The sequence below is a fragment of the Artibeus jamaicensis genome, unplaced genomic scaffold (genome assembly GCF_021234435.1).
Source record: "Artibeus jamaicensis isolate MK-2021 breed Jamaican fruit bat unplaced genomic scaffold, CSHL_Jam_final contig_354, whole genome shotgun sequence".
NCBI lineage: Eukaryota > Metazoa > Chordata > Mammalia > Chiroptera > Phyllostomidae > Artibeus > Artibeus jamaicensis.
Window position 1 is genome coordinate 32,608,011 of NW_026521803.1, and position 23,303 is coordinate 32,631,313.

At 38.6% G+C, this 23,303-nt stretch overlaps 1 protein-coding gene across 1 annotated transcript in view; it reads left to right on the forward strand.

Moving 5' to 3' along the window:
- DCC (DCC netrin 1 receptor) overlaps positions 1-16,436 on the forward strand; it is a 687,608-nt gene extending 671,172 nt beyond the window's left edge. The window contains exons 34-35 of the mRNA XM_053664328.1: positions 15,086-15,228; positions 16,258-16,436. Coding sequence (XP_053520303.1) covers positions 15,086-15,228; positions 16,258-16,347 — 233 coding nt within the window. The 3' untranslated portion in view covers positions 16,348-16,436. The remainder of the gene's footprint in view (positions 1-15,085; positions 15,229-16,257) is intronic.
- The last annotated feature ends 6,867 nt before the right edge of the window (positions 16,437-23,303 follow it).

The following is a 23,303-nucleotide window of genomic DNA, read 5'->3' on the forward strand; positions in this document are numbered from 1 at the left end:
TATAACAATACCCTTGATTGGGTGAACAGAACTCCTATTAACTAAGGTTATAATGAAGAAGCCATACCAAGACTGTTGGGGGAACATAGATGTGAAATGAGCTGGGAGGGATATCTTGGCTGTAGAGGTCCCCCCTGAGCAAGGGGGTGGGGCGTCCCAGCCTCACACCAGGTGGACTCCCTCACCCTAAGCACCAGTACTGGGAAGAAGAGTCCCCACAACATCTGGCTGTGAAAATCAGTGATTTCATGTGTGTAAGGCAGAGGTCTCCTATAGACCCAATCATCCTTTAAAAGGGTCAAAGCACAGACTCCCCCCATCACAAACATTCACCTTAAGCCAAACGGACAACAGCTTAAAAGGTGCCAGCGACATACGAAGAGTATCTGAATTGTCTGGCTCCTGAAGCCAGAGGAACAGCTCTCTCGGGGACAGAAATGCTGACAGGTATGAGGTAATACATCACTGTGGTTTTAATTTGTGTTTTTCTGGTGATTAGTGATGTCAAATGTCAAGCCTGTTTTCATATGCTATTGTCCTCTATGGAGAAATGTTTATGTAGTTTCTCTGCCCATTTTTTAATTGGACTGTTTGTTGTTTTTTGGTATTGAGTTGTATGAGTTCTTTACAAATTTTGGATATCGACACCTTCTGGGATATAGCATTGGTGATTATCTTCTGTCACTCAGTTGGTTGCCTTTTCATTTCATTGATGGTTTCCTGTGCTGTGAAAAGAATTTTAATTTAATGTAGTCCTATTTGTCTATTTTTGATTTGGTTTCCCTTGCCCAAAGAGATATATTCAAAAACTATATTACTGAGAACAAGGTCAAAGAGTTCACTGCCTGTGTTTTCTTCTAGGAGTTTATGGTTTTAGATATCATATTTAAACCTTTAATCTATTTTGCATTTATTCTTGTATAAGGAAGTGGTCTAGTTTCATTTATTTTTGCATATATCTATTTAGAAGTGACCATTTTGCTCCCGAGGATTTTTCTTAAAAGACCACATAGTTTCCGCCTTGCTTGCTGGGACATTCACTCTCGGAGCCCTGAGCTGTCATATAAGTCTAACTTCTAAACTTCTACACCAGAAGTTTATTCTGGTGTGTGGTCTAAGTTGGTGGTTTACTTTCTTTCTTTTTTTTTTCTTTTGCATGTACCTGTCCAAATGTACACTATTTATTGAAGAGACTATATTACTCTATTTTATGCTACTGTCCCATGTGTCAAATTTTAATTGACCATAGAGGCAGGTATTTATTTCTGGGCTTTCTATTCTGTTCCATTGATCTATGTGTCTGTTTTTATGCTAGTACCAGTCTGTTTTGATTACAGTGGCCTTGTAATATAGTTTTATATCGGGTATTGTGATCCCTCCAACTTTGTTCTTCTTTCTTAAGATTGCTACAGCTATTTGGGGTTTTCGTTCCATATAAATTTTTGAAATATTTGTTCTAAATCTGTGAAATATGTCATTAGTATATTTATGGGAATTGTGTTGAATCTATAGATTGCTTTGGGTTCTATGGACATTTTAATGGTGTTGATTGTTCCAATCCATGAACACTGTATATCCTTCCATTTTATCTTCCTTAGTTTCTTTCTTCAGTGTTCTGTAGTTTTGTGAGTACAGGTCTTTTACCTCCTTGGTTAAGTTTATTCCTGGGTACTTGATTGTTCTTGTTGCTATAGTAGACAGGATTTTTTTTGTCCTAGTTTCTGTTTCTAATATTTCATTGTTGGTATACAAAAATGTTTTCAATTTCTGAATATTGATTGTATCCCACTATCTTGCCAAATCCACTTATTAGGTTAAACAGTGTTTTGGTGGAGCCTATAGGATTTTCTATGTACACTATCATGTCATCTTCAAATAATGGCAGTTTTACTTCAAATAATTTTATAGATATAAAATATTCAGAAACTTCACGCTGTAGAATATATTGAATATTAAAGAGTTTATGAAATATTGCATAGAAACATGTTTTTCTCATAAATTTTTTCCCATATGTGGCCTTCAAGAGCTCTTCTTCTTGGTCCAGCATGACAGGATTAGTCAGAAATCTTCATTGACATTTAGTTCCACTGCAAATAAAGAAGAATAAAATCTCAGTTAACTAGTATTTTTGGGGAATGGACTATTTTCAGCAAATTGCATTTCTGGACAGCTCAGGGTGAAAAAGAAATCACTTTATAATACCTAAATGTTTATCTGTTGCCAAGTCTGTGTTATCTATGAACTAAGGAGTTGGTTCAAGGAGAATGCCATTTTATACAAGCTTTTTCCTTAAATCCCACATTATCTGTATAATGTAGGCCATGTCCAATTATAGGAGCTGAACCCACAGCATAGAATTGAATAACATCTCCAAGGTCAAAGTTATTAAGGGACAGAGGCAGGATATAAGTCTAGTTCTGCATGACTATAGTATTTATTCTCTTCCGCAATTGCTAAAGAATCACAAAAGTGTATCAGGGAGAAAAAGAGAGTAAGTAAAAGCCCAGATGAGAAAGTACCTCATACAAGAGATTTTCAGGGTCTGCAAGTAAAATAGTCTCGCTAGAGAGGATGATTTGTAGAGCAATTGTGAGATAGTAAGCCGAAAAAGGGCAGGGTGTGATGAATGAGAACAGAGTAGTGTTTTGGGAGGATCAAATAGTAAACCAGGATTGAGAAGGAAAGTGTGCGATGTAGATGATGGCAGTGGAAAGCAGAAGGAAGAGACAGCCACAGGAGTTATATTTCAAAAGAAGAAACAGTGAATAATTGGCTATGAGGGAGAAGGTGAAGTCCAAGGTGACTCTGTTGATGTCTTTAGGAACAAGGTTACAAACAAACAGAAAGAGGGAAGTGAGCTGAGAAGCTACTCCTAGAAAGGAACGAAGAGTGGGAGACGCAGTGAAGTGTGCTGGGTGTGATGGGGCAGTGGGGCATCCAAGTGAAAATATATCACGGATGTGGTGAAGTGTTAAGGATTCAAGAGTGAAATCACAACTGGAGTAGACTAAGTAATCATTCTCAGAAATTTAAGAGTTTTTGGCATATAATAGACAGAATTAGATGACAACTGCCAGGGACAGATTTCGAGGGAAAATAAGAAATTTGAAAACTGAAACTTAGAGTAAATCTACATTTCACAAGTGAGAAAAAGACCAGGTACTAGAGACAGGAGAACAATTGTAGTATAATTTTTCAGAAGCCAAGAAGGGCGAGTACCTAAAGGAAAGGGCAGTTTAAAATATAATAGTTCCTTGATTAAAAGTTGCCCTAGATTTTTTTCTTCTACTGTTTTATTATAAAATAGCAAATGCTAGGGAAAACTGTCCATGAACTCCTAAATACCTACCACCTAGATTCTGTAATCAACATTTCATAGTTTCTTTGCCACATATTTATTCATCTACCCACCCTCGTAATGTACATCAGTTCACTTTACTTCTAAACACTTCAGTAAGTATATAAAGATGCCATTGCCTTTGGAGTCTACCGTTGATTTAGTTGTACAATTTTAAAAGAAAAAATAAAACTATAATAATGTGCATAATCACTTGTAAGAAGCATCTTGATTTTAGTGTGATTGCTGCGAACCTTAGAATTGAAGAAACATAATTACCAACAAATCCCATAGAGAAGTTACAGGGCAGATACTCATTAGGCCTAGAAGTTGTGAGAGTATTTTTGACCTTTATAGTTGACATTTAAATATATTGGTGAGGGCAAAAGCCAGGTGGTAGAGAGAGCCATGGTGAATCTATAAATAGGTGAAGAGTTGGCCACGCCCTAGAAGTATGGCAGCAAAATACAGGGAAGAAGTTGGTCAGTGGTGACCATGGTGATGCTCCCTTCAGTTGTTTTCCTTAATAACGCATGTGTTCTGGGGGGGCGGGTAGTGATGGTGTTTAATTCTTACAATGGAAAGTATCATAAAAATATATAACCATATCTCACTGACTAAGTTTCTCTGAGATCTTAACATGTTCTTGTGCCTTGATAATACTATTCATGTTGTGCTTTGGTGAGTCTGAGAGATATGCATGGGAAACTTGTAAGATATTGGGTTAAATCACCTCGGAATGTAACTGGAAGTCATATTTCTGGTTATAGTTATTGTATTTACATGAGTGTGCACATGTGTGTGGATGTGTGTGTGATTTGATGACTTCTATTAAAGATGAAACCAGATAAAAAATAAGTTATTTCAGGATATTAAGAAATCTGGTCCTGAGTAATACAGGCTATACTATAAAGACAGAATCCTCTGTGATAATCAAATTGTCTTTATGGAGGGAAGTATTTCCAATGTTTAGAAAATGAATTGATTTTTAAAAAGTGGAAATTGTTATGTTTATACAGCATATGAAATATTTACCAAAAATATAATCTGTTGCATACTAATGTGGCTGAATTTGGGTGATGGTGACATTCTACAGAGTACCTGATTTAAAAAGTAATGGAAGGCTGATGTCTGTACTTTCTTCATTTTCCTGATGTTTTCATGAAATAATATGGAAACTTTATGTGGTGTCATGTTTTTTAAAAGTTAAGAGTGCGCTTTCTCTGAGGATTGATCAATAGGATATCACTAAAAATATAATAATAAAGGAGGATTTTAAAAAGATTTTATTTTTAGAGAGAGGGGAAGGGAGGTATAAAGAGAGGGAGAAAAACATCAATGAGTGGTTGCCTCTTGTGTCCCCCCTACTGGGAACCTGGCTCACAACCTGGGCACGTGCCCTGATTGTGAATCAAATCAGTGACCCTCTGATTAACAGGCTGGCACTCAGTCCACTGAGCCACGCCAGCCAGGTCTACAGGAAGGATTTTTAAGCCTATTTTTCATCAAGAATAGGACAAACAATTTTCCGCCCAGGAGCACAAAACATCTGAATCACAGTAACTATAAATAAAATGCTCAAACCTATTGTTTCTTGTTACCAATAAGGTAGAAAAAGTTAGAAGAAAATTAAAGAATAGAGTTGGCCAGAGGATATAAATATTTTTTATAACAAACTATCTAAAAATTATCTCTAATATCTATGCAATTAACGAAGCAGCCCCTTGATTTTGACATTAGATACCAAGCAACAGAGGGAGTTAAAGTAGACCTCTTAAAGTGAGTAATGAAAATAATGTGGAATCATGTTTACCTTTCATTATGGCATCCTACTAAAGACCAAAACAGATGTTTATTTTTGAGTTTGTAGTTGTAGTTTTGATTTTGATCTTTGGTCTTTTGTTAACATGTGGTGTATGAACCTCAGAGAAGCATCAAAAGAAAGGGAGAGATACACAACTGATGAACTCATTTCTCATGATCATCGATGACTTTCCTGAAACTTCTCTTGTTCTATGAGGTTTCTAAATCAGGAGAAGCAGGAATGGGCAGAATTTTGAATGCAGTTTCTGTATGTTTTGTTGTTGTGGCTTTTGTCTGTCCAGTTTTGTTTCCAGGAACAAATTCACTAAGTGTAATATGAGCTCTACTCCGTGTGAATTAGGCACTGGTGTAGGCCCTAATGACAAAAAGATACATTAAACAATGTTTTGTCCTGGAGGACTTCTTATCCATCCTTTGCTTCGTCATTGTTTCCCAACATAACCTTCATAAATAACTATTAATCAATTCTAGCTCCTTTTAAATTCTTCCGTAAGTCTCTTCTTACTCACTTTATTTTTTTAAATTTTTTATTATTGTTCAATTACAGTTGCCCCCATTTTTCCTCCCCTGCCTTCCCATTCCCCTCCCACACTCAACCCCCACCCCAGCTTCCATTGTCCTTGTCCATGAGCCCTTTACACATGTTCTTTGACTTGACCCTTCCCCTTCTTTCCCCCTTCTCCCTCCCTCTGGTCACTGTCAGTTTTTTCTTTATTTCGATGTCTCTGGTTCTCTTTTGCTTGCTTGTTTTGTTGATTAGGTTTCGTTTAATGATGAGATCATAGGGTATTTGTCTTTCACCACCTGGCTTATTTCACTTAGCATAAATCTCTCTAGATCCATCCATTCTGTTGCAAAAGGTAGGAGTTCTTTCTTTCTGCTGTGTAGTATTCCATTGTGTAAATGTACCACAGTTTTTTGATCCACATGTTTACTGATGGACACTTAGGCTGTTTCCAGCATTTGGCTATTGTAAATAACACTGCTGTGAATTTGGGGATGCATAGGTTCTTTTAAATTGGTGTTTCAGGATTCTTAGGGTATAGTCCCAGCTGGGTCAAAAGGCAGTTCCATTTTCAGTTTTTTTGAGGAAATTCCACGTTTTTCACAGTGGCTACACCAGTCTGCATTCCCATCAACAGTGTATTAGGGTTCCCTTTTCTCCACAACCTTGCCAGCACTTGTTTGTTGATTTGTTTATGATGGCCATTCTGTCTGGTGTGAAGTAGTATCTCATTGTGGTTTTAATTTGCATCTCTCTGATGGCTAGTGATGCTGAGCATCCTTTTGTATGTCTCTGGGACCTCTGTATGTCCTTCTTGGAGAAGTGTCTGTTCAATACCTTTGCCCATTTTTTAATTGTTTGTCTTCCTGGTGAGAAGCCATGTGTATTCTTTATCTATTTTGGAGATCAAACCCTTATATGAGGTATCATTGGCAAATATGTCTTCCCATACAGTTGGTTCCCTTTTGCCAATGTTTTCTTCACTATGCAAAAGCTTTTTATAAGTCATGATACCATAAAAGTCCTAAAGGAGAACATAGGGAGGAAAATTTTAGATACTCCACGTAGCAATATTTTCACTGATATGTCCCCTAGAGCAAGAGATATAAAGGAAAGAATAAACATATAGGACTACATCTTCTTACTCATTTTAACATGTAAATAAACACCCTTTGTATACATAATTTTTTGGGGTTTAAAGCCATCTGGGACAATATTTGAATGTTTTCAACACGGTTGGTCACTGGCTCTCCTCCAGTATTTTGGTAACTTTGTTGTTTTCTTCAGTTAATGTGGGGCATTAACTGAATGCCCCTGATGTGCCCAGTGAATTAAGGAATTGGATTCCAATTCACAAAGGCATGAAGGTACAACAAACCACAACTATGTAGAACTATGAAAGGTCATATCTGCATAATTAAACCTACTAGCTCTTATTATGACTTTAGAACAGTAATTACTTACTGGATTACTGTTATTTCATTGTTCAAACCAGGAAGTTAGATGCCTTATAGCCTAAAGAGACAAAAGAAGATGGAAAACATATTATTATCAGACTTGAGTGGTGTCCCAAGAAGCAGAAGCATCTCCCCTGAGAGCAGCTGTGCAGGTGCAACTGTGCCGGAGACTCATTTGTAGAAACATATTCTCAATATGGCCCTTTGTAGCATTTAGTTTGAAAAACTGTAAACAAACCCAGAAAGGAAAAGATGAAAGGTACTAACAGTTTATCATAGTTATGCTATTAGATCATTTTCTACCACGGGTGTGGGGGAATGATACCTCCTATGGGATGCGTACAAGAAGAAAGGAATGGGGGACAGTATAGGAGGGAAAGTACCTCAAAAGGGCGAAGGGGTACAAAAAGGGGAAAGATATTTGAAGACAAGTTTCACCTTTTGTGGTATTCAAACAAAGGCAAACTTTAAAACCATGCACTATATTTATTATTTTTTCCCAGGATGTCAGAAGTTTTCACTTCTGCGATGGAATGTCATTTATATTACCACTTAGATAGAAACAAGTTTATCTAGAATCAAGACGAACAAGTGAGCAGGGATATGTCCATTCATTTCTCCTCCTACCTCCCTGCCGTCGCTCACTACCACCACCCCACTGTCACCGCTGCATCCTCCCCTTTTTCCCCACTCTCTCCTGCCCTTTCCAGCATTAAGAGTGTCTTGTCCACTTCTCTTTGCTTTCCATCAATGCCTACATTGTAGATTTATTTGTCTTTGTCTAAGAAAAGAATATCTACTTTAACAATAACAATAGTCAAAGTCACCCACTTACCAGCTGAGTGGCTTTGAGCAAGTTGCTTATCTCCTTTGAACTTTGACTTTCCCACCTCCAAGATGTGAGCAATAACATGTCTTAAAAGGCCTGTTTTAAGAACATAAAGGACAGTGTGGGCATAGGGGTTTTGTTGTAGTTTATGTGCCTGTGGGAGAGGGTGCCTAACTTCACCCTTTCTCCTCCTTGTTCCAGTTCATGGAAATAATAGAGAAAAAAAGGGATGATTACCATATGGGAATCAATGATCCAAGGGAATCATAGCCCTCTGGCAGAACTAGGCCAAAACATCTGGGGTCCTCTTCCTCCATCCCTGAAGACCGGACTGTGGGCTCACCAGCTGTGAGCTACAACTGATAGTAAAGACCCACTTACTCTGTTGGAGTTAGGCCTTGCCTTGTTTTCTTAAGAAATACAGCTGCCAGAGAGTTCTTGTAAGGCCATAGAGTTGGAGGTCTTCTATGTCACAGGGCAGGCAGGTTCAAGAACTTATATAATGACTGTTTTCACATTAATTTTACCCTCTCACCTTCACAAAAAGGTGGCACAATGAAAGTCACTTACTTGTCAATCAGAACAGTCCCCCCCTTACATCTCACAGGGGAAGAGCAATAGAAAGGGAGAAGAAAGGGGCAGAAGCACCTCATTAACACGCCCTCAGTGTTTCCTTTATCTCTGAGGAGAAACAGGAAGGTCAGGTGAAAAACACAAAGCCCCTGCTCTCAGAAATGCCATTTAAGCACACTTATCATCTCTACAATAAAATACACATAGTAAATTAAATGCTTAAAGATTGATGCCAAAACTTATGTTTGAAATTAGATCCCTTTTGTTCAATACTTGTGAACATGAAAATGTAGAGAGTATAACTGTTTTATATGTATATATATACTTATATATATATAATTATATATACAATTATACATATACTTATATATATGTATATATGTATATATGTAAACCTCAGAAGTTCCTTACATATGAGATGTTTATACAGGGTCTGGCAGAAATAACACCACTTTTCATTATAAAACCTTCTAATTTTATTTTGTTCTTTTAAAAGATTTCATTTATTTTTCTTTTAAAAGATTTCATTTATTTTTTTTAAATTTCATTTTAAAAAATTAAAAGGGAAGGGAGGGAGAAAGTGAGGAAGAGAAGCATCAATGTGGGGTTACTTCCCATATGCCCCTTACTGGGGACCTGGCCTGCACCCCAAGCATGTACCCTAGACTGGGAATTGAGCCGGTGACACTTTGGTTGTCAGGCTAGCACTCAATCCACTGAGCCACACCAGCAAGGGCACAAAATCTTTTACAACAAATCATAAGCATATAATTCTGTAACATAACAATATTCAAGGACACTATATGACATTTTAGGTGAAATGTTCAAATTAACACTATAAATTATTATACCCATATTATTACCCTACCAACCACACTCAGGCAGGTGTTACTTCTGCCAGACCCTGTGCAACCGCATGGCACTTCCATATGCCCGCAGACAACCTGAGCCCAGAGTAGTTACTTAATCATAAAAACGTGTCAGAATAACATCATAGTTTCTATAGAAACTCAAGCAAGAGAGGCAGCTTCATTTGTCAGGTGTCACCAAGTAGGTAAGAGAGGAGAATCCAGGCCTCCTCAAAGTTACCCATGTCAACTTTATTTTTAAGGGTGAAGGAATGAAAAGTGGGACAGGAAATAGTAAAAAAAGTAGGCAAAGATGGTAAAATTTATGTCAAAATCAAAATCATGCTACTAACTGGCCTCAGGTTTGACCCAGGTGAGTCTGTTCATGCCATTCCCACTGCAGATTAATCTAACATTTCTCACCAAGAACCGTTTTACCAGGGAGAACCCTCTGCAGGGAGATGCTAACAGGAGTCTGCACCTGGCAGTCATATATTATGTATCTAATGAGTAAATGACGTGTTTAATAACTGCACCGTGAAAATAAAGCTTAAAACAGTAAATCCCTGCTGAGGCTGCTCATCTGCACCGTGTACTCACTCTGCTGGCCATGGAAGAACTCCAGCAGCATTTTCATTTCCCCCCTTAGTGGGTCCTGCTGTGCCGAGTAACATTAAAACCAAAGCAGTGCTCAGCGAATTTGTTGTGCTTGTATATCAGTGTCACCCCATTTATTTAGCCTATCAACATCATGTGTTTCACCCAAGGGTCACCTGAAACACTTGTGTTCAATTTGCATCCTACATAGGGGGAAAATTGTAGCACTTTCAGATCGAACATTTATACATCTAAATTTGTCTATGAATCACGTATCATTTAAACTCATGGAAATTTAATGCTTATTTTTAGTTGAGCTCTGTTGTTACTTGAAACACAAAAACAATGGTAGTTCTTCTGGTTTTTCAGTAATAATTTTCAGAAAAAAAACTGCAGAAGCTTTTTTTCCTAGAAAACACAGGTTTAAAATCCAATTATTTAAATTTATGAGTTAACCTGCTGGAGATTGCTTTGGATTCATTTTTACCAATGGATTAACTAAAATTTCTTTAAGCCTTAGGAGAACAAAGAACTCTGAATGTAAAGTTCAGTATAGTTAGATTAGCTGTATTATATGTATATAATTTTAATAGTTAACAGCTTAAAGAAAAAATTATTTAACCTCTGTAGATATAAAGAAATCAAGACCCAAAGAAATTAGACTATTGGGTCAAAGTCACAAAAATAAGGCTGGGTTTCCTAAGTCTCAGGCTAGGACTGTGCCTCGATATTTGGATATTGACTTGAGCACTCATTCTGTCCTTGGAATTCATTGTGTAGCCCACATACATCTTACTATCATGGGGGGGGGGAGGAAATAACATAGAAAATCACAAACCTTTTGTCATAAGGATTAGCTTGGCCTTCAGGATTGGAACCTGTCATCTCTTGCTTGCTTCCTGTCTCAATGTGACATGGGTTTTCTTGCTCACATTCTGAAAGTCAGTCTTCAGATTTTAGAGTGATTATAGAGAATCTTGACAGCCAGACTAAGATTATATTAAATTAGCAGTTGGGGGCCATGGAAAGGATTCTTCCAGTGTTTGTCTTTCCTTTTCTTTTTCTTCGATAAATTGCTCTGAAATCTATAGACGTTTCATTTCACTTACTCACATTTAGACCGGTTACCAATGTGAGTGCTGTTCTCCAAAGCAAAGAAGTCAATAGGAAGTCTTCTCTGTTGGCGACTTCCTAGATCCACAAAAATAGGAAAAGCTGTCAAAAATTATATCACTTCTTGACTTTGTAGAATAGGAGTTTAATAGCTTAAAGAAAATGTTTTGATTTGTTTTTTCTAACTGCTACTGTTTTCAATTCATGGCTCTCTACCAGTGTGTCAAAACACCACCAGGTAAGGCAAAGGCTACTGATGCCTTAAAGGAATTTATCATGCAGATGAAGAACACAAAGAAGGGGGGCAGGGCTCCAAGAACAAAGGCTTTTAAACTCACTTCTGAGGGAAGTATGGAAAAGGTCAGATAGCAATGGAGGAAATGGGACAAAGCCCCAGGTGCCACTGAAATCCAGAAAATTTCAGTAGGAGGAAGGGACTCTGGATAACTGGTTTCTCAATAGTAGCAATTCATCAGCAGGAGAGGGGAAGCAAGACCATTCTCAATGTCCTCCGCAGATTAGACTACACTCCCAGCTATCACTTAGCCAAATGAATGTAGTTTATGCCATGAGACTGGTTGTTTTATATGAAGCTATTTCTTTGGTTTCAATGATGTATGTAGAAATTGATTCAGAATTTAGCGTTTTGGGGAGACCACTGGTAAGGTCTGAGGAAAGAACTGAAGGACTCAAGGCATGTCTCATAGGCTGGTGGAGGAAGAGGATTCAGCTTAGAAATCAGGACAAGAGCCAGTGACCCATGGTGAGCTGCTTAAGTGGAGGAAAAGGCACAGCTTAGTGAGCTTGTAAGGACCCAGCCTTCACCTGTGTCCAAGATTAAAGCTTCTGATGTTCAAAGTAGAAAGTGCTGAATCTACCCAGATACCAACATAACTCTATCATGTAGGTCAGTTAGTGAGCATTCAAGAGCTGAATCACAGTGTCAGCATCCCAATACAGGAGGTTTTAAAACATCCGTTCCTGTCTACTAAAGGGCAATTTTGAGATCTAAGTTGTCTTACTGGCTGTTGATAACTCTCTCCTGGGAAATTTCCCTTCTTCTCTTTTCCTTAATTCCCTGTTCAGGAGAAGGAAGAAAAATGTTAGACAAACCTTGCTGATAATGAAACTCTAAGAGACTGTTCAAATTCTCTTGTACTGGAGTTTTATTGAAATTAATTCTACCTTGATCTCTTGATCTCCAAGGACCTTGGTGTTTTCTTCAACAAAATAAAGGGAAGGTCATTAGATGAACTCCAAGGGCCCTCGAGGCTCCAGCATTCTAAATTTCTTTGAACGTGTGAATGTTACTTGAGAAAAGGCAGTCACTTGAGGTTTAAACACATTGTACGGTCTTTGAGCCAAGACAATGTCCTCAATTTCTTTTGCAAAATGCACTGTGTCTTGTATAATGTTCAACACTCAGTAGGTTCTAAATGTATAACTGTTGCCTGGACGCTAGAGACAATCAATTATTATAATGACCTTCTCTTTAATGGGTTTGAGTAATGGTGCTCTTTAGGCATAACCTGCATCTTATTGTCATAATACAAGCATGTCAGACACAGTGGCTACACTGTGGATCTACCCAACTGTTTAGGATCCTGGGCAGAAAATATATCATCAGAGTATGTGCTTGTAATGAGAACTGTAATTCCACTACATGCAAAACTATAAAAAAAATAGTCAACTATTAGGAAATTATGCAGAACAGTCTGGTGAATTCCAAAGTAATTCTTTATTCTTACACATTTTCTCGTATAAAACTGGCACAGGCCTGTTGGAATTTCCTATGTAGTCAGCTCTGCTCATGCCATTTCCTTTTTCTCATGTTGGTCTCTTTGTAGATACCTATGTTCAATGAACTGCTTCACAATATATGTTAAGACACACGTTGCATATGTTTGTCGAAGGGTTAAATTATAAATTTTTCATAACTAGTTAACTTAAATTAAAAATAAATAAGTAGATTTCATCATCCAAGAAATCTAAGTGCAAACTCTAGCAAAATATATATGTAAAAATAAGAGGTGAGTACGGGAAGTGTTGTTAAAATGCAGCACAGAAGAGACAGCCCATGGCATGTGCTAGCAGGAACAGCTTCCCATGGCACTAAAGCTAGATACAGGTTTAAGCAGGACATTGTGAACATCCTAGAAGGGAATATAAAAATAATTCAGAAAGTGCAGCTAGAAGTGGGAGTTCAATGGACACATTCTCAAGCTTCACCAGAACTCTAGGAAAATTCCTCTTTAAACTCTGCTTGCACTTCACTAATCATCTGTGATATTAATGTGAATGATACACGTTGGAGCATCTGGAGGGCCTTTTCACAGAATCACTTCTGGCAGGGTTTTTAGTGCCTGCCTTAGTATCTGCTTGCACTACTGAGTTGGCTCTGGAAACACTGCGCTTATGGTCAGAGGCTGAAGAGGAGAGCATAGAGGGGGGCTTAATGCACGAATGGTTTGTTTACATCCAGTGAAGACCAGCTGGAATGACAGTCTCTGGAAGAAGGAAGGTTTGCCTATTAATTCAGCCAGAGAAAATTGGTAGTGGAAACTGAACATATGACAAATCCAAAATGACCTGTGTCGTAGAAGTCAGTATCAATTTTATATGGCTATTTTGTTTCAGACCAACAACCTCATTTATCACATTAAATTAATAATGTTTATCCGAATTGTACTGTATAAGTGCATGGAGAACTTGGAGCTTGTATAGATCACCCTCTAGTGATAAATCATTCCAACTGCAGACTTTTGATCCTTGAAGTTGAAGAAATGAGTGAAAGGCTATAAATATGAAGAAATTACATGCTGGGCCATGGTCTGAGAAAAGGTACTTTTGTTAGGATTTAGCATTTATTTTGCCTAGCCTATAGAAAATTGCCAGGCTACTAGACTGTTTGCATGATTTAGCATTCATTTTGCCTAGCCTATAGAAAATTGCCAGGCTACTAGACTGTTTGCATTATTTATTTCCCAATAAACAAATGCTCCCTATTTCTATGATAGTAAAATAATTTTTGAGCCCTCTCACTTGAATTATGTTTTCTAAAGTGTGGTTAAAACAACTTACAACATTTTGCCCTCAAATGTGTAGTAAGACTTCCAGGTCATTGGAATTCAAATATCGTCACTGATGATACAAGGGAAAGGAGGCAAACTTCTTTTTATGATTTAATTCAGTACCTTCTCTGCTTAGGTCCTGGTCACAATGCTGACGATGACAAAAGTCCTCAGGTGTAGGAGGTATACTAGCTTTTATCAAGTTTTTATTGTAGGCTATAGGGACAGAGTGGTACTCTTGCTATAAGCTAAGCAGGATTCATAAGGCAAATTTCAAACTCAAAAGGAAAATGTACCAGTGTCTATAGTAGTCAGAAATGTCATCCAGGGGGAACTCAGCAGAACCCTAAATGAATTGCATGAACATTGGGGTGTATTTTATTCAGAGAAACAATGCTAATCAGGACAAAATCATATCTTCCTTTTTTCCAAAAGAAAATTAGCAATGAGATTCTATCACATTAGCTGTGGAGGGCTTTTTTACCTCTAACATTCATTTGTAGACCAGAGCAAGGATTTCTTTAAACCATACAAATATTACATAGTACTATTAAACAATTTAGAGCTTACGTAGGTGATTTAGCACTGGGCTTTCTGGCCCACAGCTGAGACTGGCATCAGACACACTCACCTGACACTTTGTAGGGCATGATGCAGAGCTCCCGGCAACCTTCATAGTGTGATTTGAAATCCACTTGAAATTACATATGAGTGGGGGATCTTCCTCTGGAGACGCCTAATCAAAATCTGTCTTCCATTTAGTGGAAAGAAAGCGTGCTTGTTCATTGTGTCAGAATTCATCTTTGAACTACAGAATGAACAATAACCTCAAATCAGTGCCAACTCACTGGATTTGGCTCACACACTTGAGAGACCAATCCCCAGGCTGTTTTATCTGTTACTTTTCATCACCCTGCATTTTCTATTTCAGGGCCCACTCTTCCTAAGACTCATGTGAAAACAGCCTCTCTTGGGTTGGCTGGAAAGGCAAGATCTCCTTTGCTTCCTGTGTCTGTGCCAACAGCCCCCGAAGTATCTGAGGATAGCCACAAGCCAACAGAGGATCCAGCTAATGTAAGGACATCCCTGAAATGTCTGCATCTTGCGAAGCAGGGACTAGTGTGTGCAGTTTGGTCTGACCCAGCCTGCTCTCTCCATTAACCGCGCCCATTGTATTGATACCACTTAATGTTGTTTGTTTTGTTCTTTTTTCCTGTGCTTGAATATGAAGGGGGAAAAGATGATGGGAAAAGACTAGAGTCATCCCATTTGATCAATAATTTCTTTCTCAATTATATTATTTTTAGTCTATAAAAAAATAAAATATTTTAACTACATGGAACCCAAGAAATCTAGGTGTGTATATATATGGGTGAATGTTTGACAGAATTATGTTCTATAATTAACATGCTACTTATATGTTAACTTTTGTATGCTTCAAAGCAATTCAAATTTATAAGAACCCAATGTACTACTCTGTCAGAATATAGCTCTTTACTGCAATATTTGTTTAGTCTCAAGGTTGTTGGCCATATCTCAAATAAGTTCAGACTCCTAAGTTTCTATGTCTCATTTCGTAATAAATCACGCCAGTTGGCCCATTTTTACTTATATGGTTGACGCTAAGGAGTGTCAGCCAAAGGTATAATATGAAGAACAGTAAGATTCTACATGCAGGGAAATACAAAGATGGGGAAAGTCTGTATCAGCACTAGCCTGTAGAAATACAATATGACACATGTCTATCATTTTAAATTTCCTAGGAGCCACACTAAAAGATGTAAAAAAATAAGTAACATTAATTTTAATGTTTTAATCTAATTTAATATTTATAAAATATTAATCTTTTACTCTTCTATCATATTTGTTCCATTATCATTTAGTCCCCCTGTGCCACAGTCGCCACACTGTTGTCCAAGTCCATGAGCCCTTTATCCTTTTTGCTCAGTCCCTTCCCCCCCGCTTAGCTGTCATCCTGTTCTCTCTGAGTCTTTCCCCATTTTCCTTGTTAGTTCAGTTTGTTCCATAGATTCCATATATGAGTGAAATCATATGATACTTGTCTTTATTGCTATTCACCAGCAGTTCTCATTCTTTCTGTAGGTGTACGAACAGGATGATTTGAGTGAACAAATGGCAAGTTTGGAAGGGCTAATGAAACAACTCAATGCCATCACAGGCTCGGCCTTTTAACACGGATTGCCGAATAGATGAGGTGAATTTTCCAGGAACTTCACAGCATACCAATTACCCATCAACAGCACACCTGTGTCCAAGAACTCCAACCAGCGTATAAGCGGACCACCAGGACCACTCAGTTCCAGAAGATCCTGAAGCAGCTCAGAAGGAATAATGATCCTTTCTTTCACAGGCATCAGGAATTCAAAAATGATTACGGTGGGGTCTTTAAACAAAAACTAAGATCCGTCTTCACTGCACTGGCAAAGCTGAAGCTGCTAGAATAGTCCTGGGCCTTTACCACTTACAATGATCTCGCTTTCTAATGCTTACATTACCCTTCATTGAGGCCTGTCCTTTTCTGATGTGTAGGTCTAGTCTTAGGAAATGCAAATGCATTATTTAAGCCTGAACCATGCCATGGCAAACCAGTGTGAGCTTACTCTTTTGTTTTCAGCTTCCAAGTACAAAGCACCCACGGGAGTTCTCTCACTACATAGCACCAAAGGATTGGATGTTTTCCTGACAGCACAAAAAGTATAAATAAGTAAACAGATGAAAGGCAGCAAATGCTTGTGTTCTGTAATGAAGTCATTCTGTCTTGCCCAAGTGGTGGATATTAGCAAGTGGCTGTAACACTTACCTGTCTTAGCAAGTACTTGCCAATCCACCCTTGCTTAACATTTATGTCTGAAGAGCAGGGACATAAAAATCTGCACCCAGCGGCATCCTGCCAGCAGCAGTCCATTTCTGGAAGAGGATACAGTATGCAGTCTTCTCAGACACATGGTAATTCTGTGCTTAAGCTTATAATAGGACACTTTTCAATTTGGATGGCTTTTGTGCCATACCACACTGTGATGACATTTCAAAGCTTCCCCAAGGCCAGCTTCCTCAGGAGTCTGGCTGGAAGAGCTGCCCCCCTCCACCCAGTCCCTCCCTGAGTTCTTCTTGGCTGCCGGCCTTGGGCGAGGTGGCCAGCCCTACACATTGCATGGCTTCCTGACCAATGTCCCCATAACCCTCTGTGGAAATGGCAGAACCCCTGAGAACAGGCCCCGAAGAAGGGAAGGGAAATGGAAGGCAGTTTCAAACATTTAATAGGTGATGTCACTTCCACCAACAGGGTCCTCGCTAGCTTAGAGTGGACAGTGTTTATAAGTGGCAACTGATGGGCCCTGTTACCTCCTACTCCCCCCACCCACAGCCTCCCCTCCCCCCAACCCCCTTCTTTGATTTAGAGCAGAGCAGAGGGGAAGAAGTCATTCAACACCTCTGACACATCTTAACTCCAGGGGCTGTATTTCAAAGCTGCATCTTCATTGTGAGCTAGAATGTTAAGCTTTCATTGCCATGTTTATCTACATTTTGGAACTAGGTGAAACCAAGAGCAGTTGAAGTGCACCCTTTTAGTTTCAGAATTTCAGCTGCATTTGGAGTTAATCCCTGTTTATGCAGCCCCATCGCCAAAAGAGAGCTAGTTTGCATATTTATCAGTTAGGTGACCTGAAAACCCAATAGGAGTTTCAGCTGAATTAGTCCTTTCAGCTCTGCCTTTGATTTCAAGCTTGAGTAGGTCATAATTTTAAAAGAGCATGGAAGGGATAGGATCTTTACAACCTAATAGCTCCTTTTATTAGGTGGGTAATTATATATGAATCCCTGAATGAAATATTTTGAGCAAAATGGCACTGTAACAGAAGTAATAATTCAGATTATTTTTTTACAGTTTTATGTCGGGAAGGAAATCTGATGTTAAACAGAGGGCTTGTTCAAATGGTTCATTAGAAAGTCAGGTCCATTTGTGAAAGTGTTCCTTCAACAAGAGTGCTTGTTCAATTTCCTGAGATTTTCTTGAAGTCCTTCTGAAGAGCTAAGTGACGTTATTCTGTGGGGCAGATTACCCTTGTTTAACATCTGGGGGCTTAGGTAGACAACCCTCCGCTGACCTGGAACAAGGCATTTCATAACATAATACTGAATGTTGCAGAAAGAATTTATTACTTCAGAAAAGAGAATGTTCATTAGTCTTACCTTCTTGAGGTCCTTGAATAGCTTCACCTTCCTGATGTCACAAACAAGGAGCATTCTCTCAAGGTAGTTGACATGCAAGGAAGGTCATCCTGAATACTCAGTGTAGAATAGGCTGCAAACCTGACTTCAGGGACTGAGTCGAATCTTCAATCTGAAGATGGTACCTGGACAAACAAGACATCTAGCTAGCATTTTTACAAAATTATAGACTCTTCTAATTAAGGCCAATGACCTTAGGAAATAACACTGTTTGAAATACAATGAAAATACATTGTTTTCAGTGGGAGGTATATTTCTGATGCATGCTCTCGAAACTTTCTTCATTAAACAGATAGAATTGTTCATTGTAGTAATGAGTGGCAATGGTAATAAGTTTTAGGTCCATGCAGTGAATGTAGAAAAGTATCCATTTCAATTCTCTCAAGAGACTCTAATGTGATTTACCTAATGGTTTCAATATGCACTGACTTGACCACAACTCTTGTACCACTCTGTTCCCCACCCTCTTAAATAGTTCACGTATGTGTACAACTGCCTGACCAAGTTTACAGGTAACTTTCAAATTTCCCAGTCTCCTAATCTCTTGACAAGAAGAAATCTGTGAATCCTGCAAGATTGCCTCAATTCTGCTCCTTCTCTGAGTCTAGCTCATGACATACATTCAGGGCTCTTGAAGCTCATAAATCTCTCTGACTCCCGCGGGGTGATGCTTGACAGCCATCCAGCAATGCTGTCACCAGGACTCACTTCTCCCTGAAAAAGAAAATAAAACTCAGCAGGGCATGCTCAGTTCTCCCCTGCCCTGTGCTAACTCTCAGGCAAGGGCCACCTCTTGAAAATCTTCAGTAATTTTTTTTGTATTTCTTACTAATAAAACTATTTTCTAGAAATTTCTGCATTCATTAAACACAAGAACACAGATAGTTTCAAGTGCATAAAGCATATTTGGATGATTCATGTTCAGTAAGAAACCAGTCACAGCTACCTCTATGTAGAACAGAGTTATAAGCTTCTAGACTATTTCAATAATGGAACTTTACATTTGGGTATTATAAAATGCACACTCAATTGAACAATCTGAAGAAAAAAAGAAGCATATCAAGTCTTGGCTGTCAATGGCTTTTCCAATAAATATAAGTACAGTTCTTTCTAGAAGCTTTTATAGCCTGTGCTTAAAAGTGGTTGCTGATTTTTTAATCCACCCTATTGATTCATCTGACTTTAAGGATACACCTTCCTGTCTTCTTCTATTTTAATAGAGTATCCCACGCATGACAGTGGCACTGTAATTCCAACAACAACAAGTCACCTATAAAGAAATCACCTTATCATTTTAGATAAAATTGTATCCAGCCTCAGATTTCTTATGATTCTATAATGTCTATCTCTGGACCTTGAGATAGGGAAAAAAAAATAGAAAAATTCCTTTTAGAAAACAAGATCATCAGAACTTTAAACAGATGTGGAACCACATTGCTACTCTTTTCCTGCACCAGCTTACTTCATGCAAGTGCGGACAGCCCCAAAGACCAGAGGTTAGTTCTCTAGCTTATTCATAACCAGGTACACAATACAGGGCCCATGCAGCCCGGGGTGACAGATGCTGTCATATACGCAGACCTGCAATCTCTGACTTCATCATTTTCAAAGCACCACTTTATTCACAATTTGTATTTCTCTACTAACTTTCAGAAATCACTTTAATAACGTACAGAAAGGCTTTCCACTGGATTCTAATGTTTTAAATTAAATTGGCTACTTTGGAAAATCACAGACCGTTGTTTTATAAGATATTCCATTCCATTGAAAACGATGCGCTCCAATGCCTCACTGTAACTTACTTTCCAAATACCTGTTTCCAAAAGGTAAAAGTTCTGAAAAGAGATGCCTGAGTATTTCCTGGTCAGTGAAGTTATATAGGAGACCAAATACCACACCCACACCAGCAGGTGATTAGCACTCTGCGCTCTCTATTGCTGTTGCTGGGTAACGCTCACTTGGCAGACTTCTATTACAGTTGCACTCTCTGAAGGGTTTCTTCTCCTGCTCTCAGTAGAGAGCCTTTGTACATTGTCATCCTATGATTTTTGGTTGGTTGGAGAGCAACAGCAAAATTACAAGATGTCATAAACAGACGTATGGGCCAAGGGATCTCACTGTGCGCTGAAAGTATTTTCAGATGCGAGAAAGGAAAGTTGGGAAGGAGGAGAAATGCTGTTTTTTATTATTGTAGGGGAAACCTGGCAATTCTGAACTTTGTGAATTGTCAGCTTGTTTGGGGGTGGGTGGGTGGGTATGGGGTGTACTTTTTATAAGTAATATTTAATTTATTATTTAGAGTGGCTTCTTTTTGGATAATTTATGATAAAGAAAAAGGGAGATCTGGTTGGAATCTAGATACGGCTGTTAAAGCTGCAGTGTTCCATGTCTCAGAGGGACCAGTTTGGAAATGAATTGCCCACTGCTGAGTGTAAGGATACGCCCAGGCAAAGCCTCCACTGAAGCTCGATCATCCCCGCCTTCTTCCTTTCCAGGGTCATTTGAACAAGACACCACCAAACCAAAAACAGTCTGATGGCATTTCACAGATCAATGCTACTCATTCTCTCAAAGGGCTTTGCAGTTCAAGCAAATTGTTAGCGTGCTAGTGGTAGGTTTATTTGGTAGAAATGGGGGTATACTACAGCTTTAACTAGCCTTAGTGGAAAAAAAGAAAGAAAATTTTTGTTGCTACAAAACACCTTTAAAGAAAAGGTATTTTGAGCCTACAAAAAATTTCTTTAAATCATCAGACTCTAGCATTGTTAACCAAATTAGATTAGTGATTGCAATATTTAAGTGTAAATCTTGTTCTATGAGAAAGGAAACTTGCTTACAGTTTAAAACAATGACTGTTTCTACAAGATCTTGTATACTACTACTCGAGGAAAAAGGGGTTTTGTAATCACTGTAGAACAGTCTCATATTCATTTTTTATAGAAATGTTATTCCAATGGTGCATTTTTGTTTAATAAATAAAGTTTTGATACAAAGTTCCATCTTCATGGTTTTTTTGTGTTATAATCACAGGACCCTTACCCCTGCCTTTCTAGACTTATCCTCAGAATACATACTGCCTTTCCTGACAACTGTGGCAGGTCTCCTTAGAACCTTAGATCATTTCCATGCACACACTCACTATGCTTTTAACCCTAACAGCCGCTATCCACATCGTTCTATTGGAGAGCTGCCTCAGGCTTCCAGAACTTCCTTTACCCCCATGCACAGGAGAGCTGGAAATGCCTGCTCATACCTTAACCATAGCTGATAAATACTCCCGTCCCTTTGCCTCTGATGGAGACAGCTCTGAAGTACATTTAGTGTTCCTCTTCGTCTCCCCTCTGATGGAGACAGCTCTGAAGTACATTTAGTGTTCCTCTCCAGGACTCAGGCAGAGTGACTGACTCTCCATGGAATGATATTGCTCCACAATATTGCACCTCAGATAGTGGACACTTGTCTGGATCACCTCCTTTCTCTTTCCCTCATCCCCCATTCCCCTAATAGATTCTCTTGGGAGCACTTTATACCAACTCACTTTTATTAAAATCTTCACATTAGGGTCTGTTTTGAGGGAATTAACCCAAGACAGGACCCTGATATTTTTTCCCATTTCAATACACTAACACCAAACAAATGTAATATGCTATCTATATTCCAGATATTGCATTCTTACAGTGTCAACAGCAGAACTCATGGACACACATGCATTGAACAAGACATTGCTACTATCATCGAGAGATTAAGTTGGGTCTGTGATCATATAATCTTTTTAAGAGAAAGTCATATATTAACAAAAGTATTATTAACTCTTCTGATCAAGCAGAGGAGGAGTCAATAAGTTATTGCTGGAAGGTAATGCATCACAGGTGATAAGACCAGTGGGGCTTTAAAGGTCATCCAGATTTTCTATCTTCAATGCATAATCATTTCATCTAGAGAAAAAATATGTTTAAGATTGCCAAGGACCAACAGAAATTGGAATCCTTGTACATTGCTGGTGGCATGTAAACTAGTGTACCCACTATGACTGACACTATGGTGATTCATTTAAAAAAAATTAAACATACATTACCATATGATCCAGCAATTCTATTTCTAGGTATATATCCAAAAGAATTAAAAGCAGGGTCTTGAAGAAGTATGTACACACCAATGTTCATTGCAGCATTATTTACAATAGCTGAAAGGTGGAAACAACCCAAATGTCCATGCATGAATAGATGGAAGAATAAACAAAATGTGGTCTATACATACAATGGAATATTGTCCATATTAAAAGGGAATGAAATTTGTACACATGCTACACCATGGATAAGACTTGAAGACATCATGCTAAATGAAATAAGCCCATCTCACACACACACACACACACACACACACACAAATAGTGTATGATTCCACTCAGATGAGGTACCGAGAGTACTCAAATTTGTAGACACAGAGAATGGAATGGTAGTTGCCAGGAGCTGGGAAGATAGAGGAATGATACCTGTAATTGCATAACAGGTATCATGTTTCAGTTGTAGAAGATGAAAAAAGTTCTTGAGATGGATGGTGGTGATGGTAGTCTAAAAACTTGAGTGCACCTACTGCTATTGAACTGTACTCTACACTTAAAAAATGGTTTAAATGCCCTGGCTGGTGTGGCTCAGTGGATTAAACACTGGCCTGCAAAGCAAAGGATCACTGTCCAAGCACAGACTCCCTCCCTCGCAAGCACTCATCCTAAACTCCAGCAAAGGGACAGCAGCTCAGAAAGTACCAAGGGCACATGGGGAGTAAATGAATTGTCCGGCTTCAAGGACACAGCTGGAGGGGCAGCTCTCTCAGTTTCACAAGTATCAACAGGTATGAGGTGATATATCACTGTGGTGTTAATTTGCAGTTCTCTGGTG